Source organism: Limulus polyphemus, unplaced genomic scaffold, assembly GCF_000517525.1.
Source record: "Limulus polyphemus unplaced genomic scaffold, Limulus_polyphemus-2.1.2 Scaffold3761, whole genome shotgun sequence".
NCBI lineage: Eukaryota > Metazoa > Arthropoda > Merostomata > Xiphosura > Limulidae > Limulus > Limulus polyphemus.
The window spans coordinates 67,833-83,033 of NW_013669371.1; the positions used below are offsets into that span (position 1 = coordinate 67,833).

Here is a 15,201-nt window from a genome sequence, read left to right on the forward strand (position 1 = left end):
AGAGTTGAACAAAATAACTCAGCCTGGCTAACTAATGAATGAATATTTGCTGTAAAATTCTTATCAATGCTATAAGTGTAGCTACCTGTTTGTCTGCCAATTTTGATTTCATTCCTTTAAGTCGCACACTCAATCCTTTTTTTTAGGCCACAACTTTTTATTGCACCTAAGGTGTTTTTGATTAGATTAATTAACACTGAACATTAGATGTTACTTTTAAATAGCATCTTTTCCTTTTTTTCCTTTGTTTTTATATGTTACTCAGTTAGAAAATTATTCGAAATATTCTTCTACTATCTAACTAAAATACTGAAGAACTTTTAATAATTTTGTCCTGTCATTGGACCCAAAAAAATCAATGATAAGTGAATAGTTCATTTTAGTGGTTTTCATTGCTTGTCTAATGGAACATGAAACTATAAGAAAATACAAAAACAAACAATAAAGGATATTACTTTTTTGTGTAAATATATAAATTTTACTTAATACCCTCAGTTTAATATCTGTATTCTATTAAAGAAGTGTTTGACTAATTTAATTTTTTGATGCATTTTTATTTTTCTAGTTACTGCCAGAAAAAACACGTGTAATTCGTTCCATGCCAAATACTCCATCATTGGTTCAAGTAGGTGTCTGTGGGTATGCCCGAGGAACATACGCTACTGAAGAGGATGCAACAGTGGTTAGCAACTTGATTGGGTCGGTTGCAATGTGTGAAATTGTTCCAGAAAATCTCATTGATACTGTAACAGGCCTGAGTGGAAGTGGTCCAGCATATGTAAGAAAACTTTTTTTTTCTTTAACTCTTTCAGCATGGGCTTGGTCCATGGGACTAACCTCGTAACCATTTTGTGCTTGTTATAGTTTTCATGCTATAACCTTTAAATCAGTAAGCGAATGTTAACAAACTTTGGCAGATTAGCAGTAAACATTACAATGCTTTCATATGCAAAATATCATTTTTTTTATTAAGTCTTAAGGTTTATAAAGCAATGTTTTTCTCATGTCTTTTTTTTTTTTTTTTGCCTTGAATACACAAAACTTCAGTCTATAACAAAGGGTAAAGCCAATTAAGGAATGCATTAGGTCTCTATGTTACAGATTTTTCTTTTAATTTTATCTTTGGTGAAAAAAAAGAAAACTATAACATATATAATCATTAAATAGTTGGTCCACTGTGCATCAAATAATGAATTAGGGGCAATGTTGTAACATTATTTACTCACCTAAATTTACTTTGGTTATTGTATGCTGATTTAAAAACAATTAAAAAAACCCGTAAATATTATATACATCTGATTATATATATGATCATTAAACAGTTGGCCCCTTGTATAATATCAAATGATAAATTAGGTGTAGTTTCACAAACCTAAACTAGATGTACTTGCAGGGTCTCCAAAAGTGTTTTGTTTCAAGAGTAAATAAAACCAAAATTAAGAGTAACAAATATTTTTATTTCTAGCTTTTCAAGTTCATATGTCATACTGTGTTGTAGCCTACAGAGTGCATAATTCTTCTTGTGATTCATGGCATGCACGTTTTACTGACGTCACGACAGTAGAAATTGCAATGTTAAGTGTCCCTTATGTGATGTAATTTTAGTGTGCTGACTGACTGACAGACAAAACTACTGTATAGTGGCATCAGTGGTTAAAACAGGAGACCCCTCCAGGTGGTCTTCAGCCCCTTTCGGGGAAATTAATTTTGGTTACTGTATGGTGAATTAAAAAAGAAACCCGTAAAAGACTATTGGATAACAAAGATGGCTATCCCTACTTTGTAGAGGCCTGGCATAGCCTGGTGGTTAGGGTGCTCGACTTTTAATCTGTGGGTCATGGATTCAATTCCCTGTCACCAAACATGCTAGCCCTTTCAGCTGTGGGGGTGTTATAATGTGACAGTCAATCCCACTATTCATTGGTAAAAGAGTAGTCCAAGAGTTGGTAGTGGATTGTGATGCCTAGCTGTCTTCCCTCTAGTCTATCGCTGCTATATTAGGGACGGCTAGTGCAGATAGCCCTCATGTAATTTTGAGTGAAATTCAAAACAAACCAAACCAACCTTACTTTGTATTTATATATTTCTAGCTATCTCAGTTTCAAGTGATTTGTACATCAAAACATGTAAACTGCCGGTTTTTAGATCGTTGACAGTTTCAGAATAAAGTTTTTAAATTGTATACTTAAAGACATTGCTGGGTTGAGTATTTTAGTTATCTGTTTACACAAGTGTCTTGAATTTTAGCCTTTTAGTATTATGAGTCTTCCATTAAATGCAACGTACATCTTTGTTTTCATGTTGGTGTTTTGTTTCTGTGTGCTGCTCTATTGCCTTACATACAGTGGAGGACAACTTTTATATAGTAGATTAGCTGATTCTTGCCATGTTGAAGTCCTTCTTTCTCTCAAAATAATTTTACTTTTAAAATTTAGAGAATGGAATAATTATTTTCATATTCATCAAGTTTTTTAGATATAAGTTCTCATGTGCATGCTCTTTCAATCAAAAAAGAAAATATAAAAATTATTATAAACTAGACCACCCATGACCCATTGGGTCACCCACTATTCAGAGGTTATGAAGAATTTGACTGAGAAAAATTTTCTCATTTCCTTACCTACCATAACCAAGGCACATTATTGAGAAATTCTTCAAGATCTTGTTTTTGTCATCTTAAGCCTTTTAATGAAGATGGGAACATTGACAGGGAAATAGATTTGAACGAAGAAGTTTCATAAAGAGCACGAATGGTAGTATGATGTAAAATTACTCATGCTAGAAATTTTTACAAAAGTGACCCGGGTTACTGAGCTAACTCGGTAACCCATGGCCCAATTTTAACGAAACTTGTTTTATTCTGTTTCTATTCTCATTTCTCATATTCTATTCATATTTATATTCTCATATTGTGTGCCATTTTTGCTGTATTTAATTACAGACAAGCAAACAAACAATCTCATAGTCTTAGTAGTATATAGATTAACTTCAGTTAAGCATGGATTTGGACAAAAAATTAGATTAGTATTGTATATTTCAAGATATTTTACTTTAAGATTAACAAATGTGGTACAGACATCTCTCTTTCCTGATGAAAGGTAATGGAATAACTTTACTTTTCCCCCCAGCAGTAAGTCTGAGGGCTCACAGTGTTAAAAACTGGGTTTTGATACTTGTGATGGGCATAGCACAGATAGCCCATTGTGTAGCTTTGCACTTAACAACAAACAAAAGAAAAATGCTTTGTATTTGTAATCATATGTTTTTTGTGCCCACAATGATTAACAAACAACAAATTCATTTAGTGGGGGCTTGCTATTCATACAATGCTGTTAACTTTGAAAACCAAGTTTCTGGTTATTCAGCTGCTCAACTGACTTCTGTACTGTAAATAAAATATTTCAGTGGACACTGCTGCCCAAAGCTTTGAACTTTTGAACTGGTGTTGCTTAAGGCTTAATAGTACAGTCTCTCTTTCTCTCTCTCGAAGTTGACCCAATAATTTTGGAATCAAATTGCTGTGTACAGTTTGGTCACAGTTTGTTTGTCTGCCAATATTCATTGCAAAGTCTTGTTGTTTTTACCATACTTAAATGGTCAGTTTAGAGTAGAGAGTAGAACATGTATTAAGCTATTATTTGGGAACTATCTTGTCTTTTTTAACTTTGTTTTTATTTATGCATACTTCAGGTCTATACAATTATACAGGCTATGGCTGATGGAGCAGTTAAGATGGGTCTTCCACGTTCATTAGCTGTTAAATTTGCTGCTCAAACTGTTCTGGTAAGTTAAAAAAAAATTGTAAGAAATCTCAAAATTTTTCGTTTTTACTCAAAACTCATATATAAAACATTTTAATTAGAATATATTTTCAGGGTTCCAAGAACAACCACAACTGAAGTCTTGCCATCTACTTATATTAAGCACTATTTTTTTGTACAATTGTTGTTTGAAGTATTGAGATTTAATACTTGTATATCATCAAATTTGTCCTGTCTGTTGCCTGAGTTTGACATTTAACAGCTTGTACTTAATCATTTTGATCAGCTTGTATGATAAATTTAAGTTTACAGTACATCTGGTAAGAAAAGAAAAAGATTCAATTCTGTGATGTGAATATTCCTTGTCAAATAATCAAAAGAAAAAAAATCTGGTAAAGGGCAACATACTGAACGTGAATGGGCTCGGCATGGCCAGATGGTTAGGGTGCTTGACTTGTAATCTGAGGGTCATCGATTCGAATCATGTCCCACCAAACATGCTTGCCCTTTCAGCTGTGAGGCCATTATATTATGATGGTCAATCCCACTATTTGTTGGTAAAAGAGTAGTCTAAGAGTTGGCGGTGATGACTAGCTGCCTTCCCTCTAGTCTTTCACTGCTAAATTAGGGATGGCTACTGCAGATAGCCCTCATGTAGCTTTGAGTGAAATTCCAAAACAAAAAAACAAAACTGAACATGAAATCAACACAGTAAGACACAAAGTTTAGTGTTACTTTGCTTGGAAAGTTTTGTGTAGATAGGTGCAAAGTTGTGTTTTATTCTATTTTGAAAAATTTTAGTCAGAGGTTACTTCTCTGGTTATTTTTAAGAAACACTTTGCAAAAGTTTAGTATTTTTTCTTTACCTAGGTAAGTATATGTAAAGTTGTACTTTTTATTTTATTTTGACAAATTTTACAGTTATTCTGTATTAATTGTTTTTATAAAGTTTCTTTGCAACTTGCATAAATTAATATCAACTTAATACTGTTACTGTTGCCATAATCAGTAGTTCCAAAACATACATACCTTTGCTGACACTAATAGCTATTTCTCAGTCTTAATCTTTGCCATCTAACATTGTGTTTGCTTGCTCCAGTCTTTATATACCCAATATCTAATTTGCAAAACTTTATGCGGGCCCTCACACGTCCTCTATGTAGGTACTGTATTGATATACTGAACAGGAAGCCATGGATTCGAGGGGATGACATGATAAAGCATGTAAGAAAACCCTAAAGTCCCAATTATGCAGAAGGTGGCTGATCAGATGAGTCCTCAGGAGAGGAATCTATAGTGGAAGAAGGAGCAGGGAACAGGGAGTCAGAATATCCTATTTCAGAATGAAAATTAAAATTAGCATCTCCTGGAGAGATACTCCAGGGCCGCATGAAGGACTCCATCTCACTCCGAATCACGGACAGCTTCCATGGAGAGTGCCCCATGGGGATTCATATCCTTTTTTTTTTCAATATATTTGTAAGAAAAAACAAAAAAACAAATTCAACAAAATATATCTCTGGATAACAAAACTAAGAATTCCCAATTATTAGAAAGCAAAAACTAAGAAAATGTAAATCACAAAACGTTAGTCAATAAAAAGTGATTTATTGACTGCATACAATGCTTATCCTTTCCAACACAGTTTATTTTTTATTGCTGTTAGCTTACGGACACCGTCGTTCTGATTTATTTGCCATTCATGTTCAGTGGATTCTCTATCATTCTACCTATGTTTTGCTCTCTCCCGACCGATCATTTATTTCAAAAACTCTCGATGCCAGAGAAGGAAACAAATCTTTTTCTTCTATTCAATTGCATGGCATTTCTCATCTTTATAGTAGATCAGATCCGGATCGCTTGTTATGTCCCATCAGGGCGCTCAGATGTTATGTGGCTCATACAGAATCGATTCGAGGCTCTAGGAACAGACTTTTTATTCATTGGGATCCTAAAGTGTCCATGGATTTATCAACTGTTACTTTAACCAGATGGCTTCGGAAGTTGATCCATATTGCCTAATGGCTTATCTGTTAACAATCACAATATGATCCACGTCACCTCTCACCAGATTCAACACCTATTGATGTCTTTGGCTGACCAGATGAACTGTTCTCTAGAAAATATATTGCAGGCCAGTATTTGGACTTCTCCCGACACGTTCATATCTCATTACCTTCATGATCTGGCAGTTTCCTTTTCGATGGGATTTCATCTTACCACTGTGGCTGTGTTGACTACCTCTGCTAGATTTTAATAGGGAGGTGAGTAATGTGTTATCTGACTTACAGTTATTGTTCTTTTCTCTTCTAGGGTCCCTATTGATTTCTTTTAGATCCCACTCTGTGGCAAGTGTTGTCCACTCAGATATGCTTGTATTTAAATTCCACACTAGCAACCTTTATATCGGTTTCTGATTGCAATGGGCTCTGTCGAGATGAGGTATTTCGTAAGACCATTCTGGATGGTGATATTTTATTACAATATTTGTAATGGATTGCTACTCATGGACTATCATGAGTAAAACTAAAAGGGATTTTGCCAGTCCCTGCTGATCTTAGAGCTGAATCAGTCGAGATCAGTTTGCTTTTAAAATTTAGGGAACATGGTTCACCTGTTGCACTGTCTCCGGGGGTACTGTTCCTCAGGACCCCCCAATGCTTATGTTCCCCCCTTACTTCTACTAGTGGAGCTCGGGAGTCCTTACCGCACTCAATTCCCAATCACAGGGGTGGTGAACAGAGGATTTTCCTTCGGAGTGTTGAGTTTCCTCCATTCTCGGAGAAGAGGGCAAAGTTGGGGACCCTCCTACCTCGGTCCCTGGAAGTTTTTTACCAGATGTCGGTAGAAGCAGGAACAATCTATGTGGGAGCCTACTCATAAAACCTCTTATGTACAATGTCAGGTCCTTGGTGGGACAGTGTTCCACACCCTCTCCATAATTCCATGGGTAAGCAGAATTCTCCTTGCCCACTTGGTGGGGGGTAAAGACAACTGTTTGTGAATCCAGACTGGATGAGTTCTGGACTTTGGTGAAGTATGGCATATGATCCCATCAATCCAGACCTGGGATGTTGCCTTTTGACCTTCTTCAGGTTGATCAGAAGGATTGTCCACCTTGGTGTTGCTTTCTTTCTTTCATAAATCTGGTGGTTCGAAATGTATCATTCTATGGTTACTGGTAGGGATCCTATCACAAAGATATATCTGCGGTCCAACTGCCCTGGCCACCAATGTGGGATGTGGGTACTATGACCCTTTAAATCCAACCCGAGTTGTGGAACCACGGCTGTTTGGTCAGGGCTGGACCCTTATACTTGTATTATATTCCACCCTTTTCAATTTTCTATAGGTCTGGGTGAAGAGCACACCTATTCTGGATGTAATGCGGTGTTCCCCACTTTGATACCATTTCTCGTGGTACATATTTGTTCTCTGCAGATGCTTTCTGTATGATCTCTATCCTCACCGGCCCCTCCACCTTCTCATTGTGGGATTCTAGCTATTAGTGTCAGCGGAGGTTTGTATGTTTTGGAAGTTATCATTTTCCTAAAATGAAAATGTATTTCCAAACATACTTACCTCTGTTGACACTCTCCCTCCCTTCATCCCCATCGAAATGAGGTAAGTCGCCAAAAAGTGATTTTATTGTCTGCATACAAGGCTTATATACAGTACCTGCATAGAGGGTGTGTGAGTGCCAGCACAAGTTTTGCAAATTAGATATTGCCGAGGGCAGTCGAGTGGGGGTATATAAAGACTGGAGCAAGCAAACACAATGTTAGATGGCAAAGATGAAGATCGAGAAATAGCTATTAGTGTCAGCGGAGGTAAGTATGTTTGGAAATACATTTTCAGTTTAGGAAAATGATAACTTTGTTTTTGTGTTAGTAACATTCATGCTAGATATTTTTGTATTTACCTTTACATATTGAAAACTAGATTTATTTTCAATTAGGTCGCATATAACTTTTGACAACGGTGCAATATGAGAGATATAAGGTCGTGTTTATGCTACATAATTTGAAGTATATTAAACTTTTATCACAGTCAGAAGAGTAGTAGTTTAATTGTGTTATTTGTAGTGTGTTTTTTATTAACTTTAAGTATCTCAGTTATAGGCTTTGGTGTTAGGTATTATTTATATAATATAAATTTTAATATATTTCTTTTGATATCTTGAAACTTGAGTGTATTTGAACATTTATAGGGTGGGGCAAAAATGGTACTAGAAACTGGTCGACATCCTACTGTTTTGCGAGATGAAGTTTGTTCACCAGGTGGCACTACCATTTATGGTGTCTGTGCTTTGGAAGAAGCAGGCTTAAGAACAGGTTTGCTTCGAGCTGTTGAGGCAGCTACCTTGAGAGCTAAGGAGCTGGGAAATGCATGTAGTAATAATGAAAACTAAATTATTATGAAATCACCTAATGTTATTCTGCAAACTGGATTAACGTAGCTTATGTGTGTGTGTGAAACTCTTTACACTTAGAAGGATAACATTTTTATGTCAGAAGTATCAACTTGGGATCTTAACTTACTCTAAAATAATGTTAAATTATTATTCAAAAATGATTTATAAAAGTAGTCATGCATGATCATGGGATAAGCATATAGAATTATCAAAAGAAAATTTTGTAATAAATTAAATATTTTTCCTTTCTATATCTGATATTATTCTGATTATTTTCTATAAGTAATTAAGGTATATATATATTCCTAGGCGGGTATTAATATGTTTTTTCTAAATTATAGGATAAATTAGAACAAATACAAACTGTATTACTTGGCTGAAAGTAGCCAGTGAAAGAACTTGTCTATGTAACTGTTTTCTATCACATTTATATCCATTTTTAAATTGCAAGATAGAAAAATAAATCAGACTTCAAAGAAAGACATCTACGAGTTAAGTGTTAATTGGAAAATGATTAGGAAAAAGTAAGTGTTAACTTTGAAGAACTGCTTGATTTATATATACTTCCACAAAACCAAGAAAAATATAGTCCTTATTGAATTTTATATTGAAAAAAAAAAATATGTATTTCATCTAAAACATCATTATTACAGTTATAAATAATTATAAGTGGAAAAACGATGAAAGCTATTTATTATTTCTTTTAACAATAATTGGATTTAAGTTTTACTTCTTTACATACTTGAATTGTGCATTCCAGCATCCTTATTTACATTAATATTTGATTCATTTTGCTCCTGTGTTAAAAAAGTGTTGACTTAACCATTGATTAATGGACTTCATTTATCACTAAACTTCACTGGAGAGCTGTGCATTTAAAATGAAAGTTCCAGGTACGTCGGTTGTATTTTATTAAGACTTATCACAAAAATATCCTGATTATTAAAAACAAACCATCATGCATTCAACTTACTGCTCAACCAGAATAGAATCTAACACAAACATGGACCAATCAGCACAGCAAGACAAAACCAGCTTATAACTGTATGCAAGAAATAGTTTGTCATTTTGAGGATTTTATTGTTTGTCAGTGACACCTTCCTTTGAGTAAGAATTTCAATTTCAGTTAGACATAGAATACTCCAAATAATTATAGTGTATTATAATAATAATTCAGCTAACTTTACTACTTCAGTACATGGTTTCTCAATAACTTCTGATCAAAGTAACCTATTTACTTAGAAGAGAACTAAAAATTAAGTCAGTAAATAATGTAGGTAACTTAATGTGCCATCCTAAATAGGAGTATGCAGTTTCACAAAACAGACTTATAGTACATTGATTCATGAATTTGGCTGTAAATGTATCTAATATGCTGTAGTCTATCACACAAGTTTAACCAATAATCTACAAACTGTTTTCCAGGGAAATTCTAGTGTCAGTATATACTTCTTCCAGTTATTCCAAAATGAGCAAGGTTTAAAGGTCATTATAAATTATGAACTTTGAACTACAAGAGATTTCAATGAAATAAAAAATGTGTTTGTGTATAATTCTTGCAGACCTCTATTGTGATAAGGTTTATTTGTTCAAAAGTAATTTTTATTAAAACTTTTTATATTTTTTGTTCTTTTCACTCCTATACTACTTTATTTTGTTTATATTTTGTTAAAAATATAATAGCTTAAACTTTCTTTTTATCAAAAGAAGTGTTTAAAATTAAAAATTGTGTATATGGATCATATGAAGATATATAAAACTGAAATTAATAAATGAGAATTTGTAATTATTTCATTTTGGTGTCTTGTATTCTTTATATTGTTAATCATATGTTGACTGGATGAAATAATTTTGGATGATAAAAACGTTGGAATGCAGGAAAATGAGTTTTTAACAAAACATTGGTTAATTATTTTTACTGCAACTTAAATTTGTGTTATGTAGAGGGCTGTTATATCTTTTCGATTTTGTCAAAAATACACATTGTCATATTGTTTTACTGTTTACGTTGTTGTATACAAAAGATATTGTTCTATACTAACCATGTACCGAGTATTTGAACCTCAGGGTTAAGTGGGAGGGTATTACAAAGGTTAAATGTAGTATTATAAGTGTATAAGACAAAAAAGGAGTTTCATTTCCAAGATAAGTTTGTTTTGTTTTAATCTCATTCAAATACAGATTACTTTGTTGTCATGGCTAGTAACTTGTATGATCACCTAAATCTAATTATTCATTACTTAATAATTTGTTAATAATGGACACAGCACAGATAGTCCATTGTGTATGTATGCTCATAAACAAACCAAAATCCAATTATCCATTAGTTACAATTAATTTTATTTTGCATTTATACTTTAACTACTAATTACTAATATCTTTTCCTACATTTTGGGTTGTAATCAAAACCTGCTGTTGTATTCAGTGAAGTCCTAAGAAGGACTGTTTCTGTGGTGGTGGTAGTAGCTAGGATTCAAACCGGAGTTTCCTTGATAGAGATGATAGTGTGCTATTCACTCTTCAGTAGTCTTTCCCATTAGAAATTTTGATCAACTAACTTATATGAAAGTTTTAAGATGGATATCTATGTTTTGCTGATTTCTCTGTTGTTTGGTTGAGTGTATTATCAATTAGATTTACTTAGATGGATGTAGAAGGCTTCTTTTATCTTTCTTTTTATCAAGGGTGGTTCATATCTTATTATTCCAACATAGTGTAAGATCTTCTTCTTTGGCATAATGGGCTATTGTGGTAGATCTATTACAAAGTCGTGTGTGTCTGTTATGGTCCTAAATTGTTCCTTCTTCTGTAATTGTAAACAATGTAAGTTAATTCCTGAAGGACTTATGGTTAAATTACCTATCAACACGATGTGTTGTTGAAGGCAGGAACTTAATAAAATCATGATCCATGATTGGATCAAATATCGCCATATAAATAAATACAAGACATGAAATAATATTAGCAATCTATATCAGAAGAAGGTAGATAATACAACAAACAACATAAACCATATCAAGAAATTCACAGCTATTAAAACTTCATACAAATACACATTTATGTATTAAAGAAATTCATTCAAAAAACTAAAATCAATCATTGATTCTAAAGGGAAGAAATACCCTAACTCTACAGACACATAAACACACAGTGATAAACTTGAGCAATCAATCATTAAACAGAAACTAAAGAAAATGTACTAAGAAAAGGATATAAGTTTGCCCTAATACATAACATATCTCATGGAAACACTGATTGATTCAACTTTCTATCTTGAAATAATTGCACACTTCATGTCTACCTTGTATTTATAATCTAGCTTTGACAACTTAACATCAACTTAGAATCTTCTAGGCATTCTAGGATTATTTTAAGATAAAGTGCCCTTTAGGTAACATACAAATTACACATTAAAAATATAGCATACAGCACTGTCCCCTTCCTGAATTGTGAAGTCCCTTTGAACGATCCTAATAAAAGAAATGATAAATAACCACACTAAGTTGTTTATTCACAAAATCTTTTTGGTGATTTTCTCTTCTGAGGCCCATAGTATGTGGATGGGATGGCATCTCATACCTTGTTGTCACTGGCACAGTTCTTCGTGGGTAGGTGGTTGGAAATAGTTTTGACAGGAACTCCAGGCTCCTCAGGAAGTTGAATTTCCACTGACAAGTTATTCTCAGGAGTTACCAATGTGGCCATTCTCTCATCAACATACTTCCAAAGATGATCATGATGGTTGACCTTTGTCTTGGATCGCCTTTCCTTAGAGCACCTACTTAACTTTGGAATTTGTTCTCTCTTGGGACAAGAATTGTTCAGCTGTATATGTCACCTTGATTGAATCCAGTTTTATCAGCACTTATGGCATAACTACATTTTGCTATATACGAGCTAATTTAAGTTTTCCTTGGTAAAGTCATGTATGAAATATTTATTATTTACATCCAGGAGAGTTCTTTCAACCATCAACTTCTCATTACAAGCTGGAGTGTTTGGTTCTGCTATGCCTCAGCCATTAGAAGAAGAATTATTACAAATAACTTCTGGTCTGATTATTTTACATGTTTGTTGTGCCATGACCATTGCCCCTGTTTTCACTGGAAGTTTAACTTCCTTTTTTGTAGTAATGATGTAGATTTAGAACAATGCTTTAAATGGCTCCAACTTTAAAGTGGATCAGTTTAGGACTCTACTTTGCTACAGTCATTTTCATTGAACTTTACAACAAGAAAAAATAGCAAAATATGGGATGTATAGACTGAGAGAAGAACTAAAAAAGAAGCAAAATTATGAGGGCAAAAAAGAAACTGGTAAATTGGTATGATTAATTTTTATTAGTCTACAAAGTGAGACAGGTCATAATAGATCAGAAAGATTTGACATCGTTTTATGAAGAGAAACAGCCAGTACTCAGTGAAAATTCTTTAATTCCTCAATGTTTCACCTTACAGCTTTATCAAGAGATAGACACCGTACAGATTACAAGACCAGTCTACCTCTTGGTAAAGCCACTAGGTGAACCATTGAGGAATTAAAGGTTTTTTACTGGGTACTAGCTGTTTCTGTTCATAAAACATGTTTACACTCTGGTGTGCACTATGCTACTTGAAAATCTTTGACATTGTTAACTATATGTAATAATGTGTTATTTGAAAAATACCTAATTATATACTATACTTAAGAACTGATGCTGGACCAACTAGTCAAATTTGGCTAAAAATCAGGTCCTACAGGTTGACTTCTAGTAACTGGTGAAACAGTGAAGTTAACCTTGTGCAAGGACATGCATAAGCTAGTAAAAAGGCTAACAAATGCAATAATATTAAGACCTCTAGCTTTGTTGTATAGTTGAATGTATGAAAGTGTGGGGATAGAAAAATATGAAAAAGGCAATGGAGTGAAAACACACCTGACAGAATCACTGGTGATAACACTGTTGGAAGTGGAATGTCCTCGTAACACAAGGAATGAAGATATTACACCATCTTTTGTAAGCTATTTTAAATTAGATGAGCATGTTATGTTGTAGCTAGATCAGAACTACTTCCAAGTTCAATGTCAAATTTTGTGTTCCAAAAGAACAACATGCAATTTTGTTGCATAATTTTTTTAGAATTCTATCTATTGAAAGAAATTAATAATTTACTGATTTAAAGCTAAAAACTAAGACCACTTGTATAAAGTATTTTAGATTTGCTGTTCTACACAAGCAACATTTAATAAAATTTATATTTATATTTTTTCTAATGGTGCTTGTGTAGAACAGCAAATCTAAAATACTTTATACAAGTGGTCTTAGTTTTTAGCTTTAAATCAGTAAATTATACAGTATCACATGAGAATTACACTTAGCGTTTCTGTTTTACAAAGTTGTTTATTAATTGCATCTTTATGCACTTTTTGGAACAATGCACTGTCTGAAACACCGATCTCTATAATGTGAATAGCACACTCCACTATCAGCTTATGGCAGGTGATGAAGACACCAGAAGACTAACAACAGTGATCTTACTACATCCAATACACAATTCACTTGGCTGTATTAAACCAATATATTACTGTTTTTCTTAAGTAATTGCAATCACAATGCCTTGCTGTTCGGTCTTTGGATGCAGCATTATATTGACTAAGGGATATGGTAAGACCTTCCACACGTAAGCATTCATTAAGTTTGTAACGTATTGGTTAAATGAATTTTTAATCGACTATAGCTTAATGTATAGCAAATGGATGAAACCCATCAAAGCTGTATTCACTTTAATAAGCATGATCACTGCTTACTTAATAAATCTAAGTAACAGAATTGTGCTCAAAATAAAAATATATAACAAAAGTATATTAAAGTTATTATATAAACATTTTACTAGGCAAGGTATTCATTTCTACCCTCACATAATGCAGCTTTATTTTACGTAATGCAATTAAAGGTATCCTGACTTCAAAATTATGAAATTAGACACTGGTATCTTTTGAAAAAATTTACATTGTTTTTAGTTAGATACAAATGTAATAAATTTAACAGAAAGCAACACAATACATCAGTTCAAAGCAGAAATTGTTAAAATGACAGAACAAGTGAAACAGTGAAGCCCTACTAGTAGAACTAGTGGTAATACACATGGGGGCTATTGATATAGGGAAGGGTAGGTCATAGAAACTAATTAACAAGTACAAATGATTGATAAAATAACTTAGAGAAAAGGGCCATTATAACTTACTTTTTTCAGAAGTAGATCATAAAGAAAAAATGTGAAACTATGTCATATGTAAGGATGAGCAGGGTGGGCTTGTGGGATCAATTCTGTGGGAAAAGGGAGCTCTTTGGAACGAATGGTTTATGTTTAAATAGGGCAGGGGCTGGTTTGTTTGCAAGAGGTAATAACTGTAAGGGCAGCTTTAAACTAGGACTAGACAGTGACGAAGGCCAGAATAAACTATCTAAAGAAAAAATAAGATGCACAGAATAAAGGAAAGTATAGTGTAGGAATAATGTATATAATTAGCTTCAAGGGTAAGCTAAACTATAATTATTGTAATTCTAAAAATATAAGAAATAAAATAGAAGACTTTGGAGCACTAGTGGGAACAAGGGATTTTAATGTAATGAAAATGGCTGAAACTTGGTGAAATGTAGACAATTTTTGATGACAAAAATTTCTTTGAAATACAGTTGTATGTTATTCAATAGGGATAAAGAATTTAAAACAGGAGGAGGAGTGGCTTTTTTTAATCTAAAACTTGATAACATGGCAAATAGCAAAGAAGTTGAATGCATTTGGTTTTCTGTTAGGGGTTATAAGGAGAAAAGGCTTTTAGTTGGAACCTGTTACAGACTATCTGATGAAATTATTGAGAAACTCTATAGTGAGATAATTCAGTTGTTAATGAGATCATAATTATGGGAGGTTTTAATTTCAGGCATATTGAGTCGAACCATGAGGGAAATGGGTTTTTAAAAATAATTCAGTATGGTTTTCTTCTCCAATTCATCTGGGAACCAACTAGGAACAGTAGTATTTT

General features: G+C 33.4%; 1 protein-coding gene and 1 long non-coding RNA gene across 4 annotated transcripts in view; one reads left to right on the plus strand and one right to left on the minus strand.

The window, feature by feature from the left end:
* LOC106469994 (pyrroline-5-carboxylate reductase 3-like) overlaps positions 1-9,818 on the plus strand; it is a 28,360-nt gene extending 18,542 nt beyond the window's left edge. For all 3 annotated transcript variants that reach the window (XM_022398556.1, XM_013930514.2, XM_022398555.1), the window contains exons 5-7: positions 566-778; positions 3,691-3,783; positions 7,972-9,818. In XM_022398556.1, coding sequence (XP_022254264.1) covers positions 566-778; positions 3,691-3,783; positions 7,972-8,172 — 507 coding nt within the window. In that variant the 3' untranslated portion in view covers positions 8,173-9,818. The remainder of the gene's footprint in view (positions 1-565; positions 779-3,690; positions 3,784-7,971) is intronic.
* Positions 1-15,201, minus strand: part of LOC106469995 — a 25,388-nt gene that overhangs the window by 8,639 nt on the left and 1,548 nt on the right. Inside the window, exon 2 of the long non-coding RNA XR_001291465.1 lies at positions 11,406-11,414. This is a non-coding gene — a long non-coding RNA (uncharacterized LOC106469995). The remainder of the gene's footprint in view (positions 1-11,405; positions 11,415-15,201) is intronic.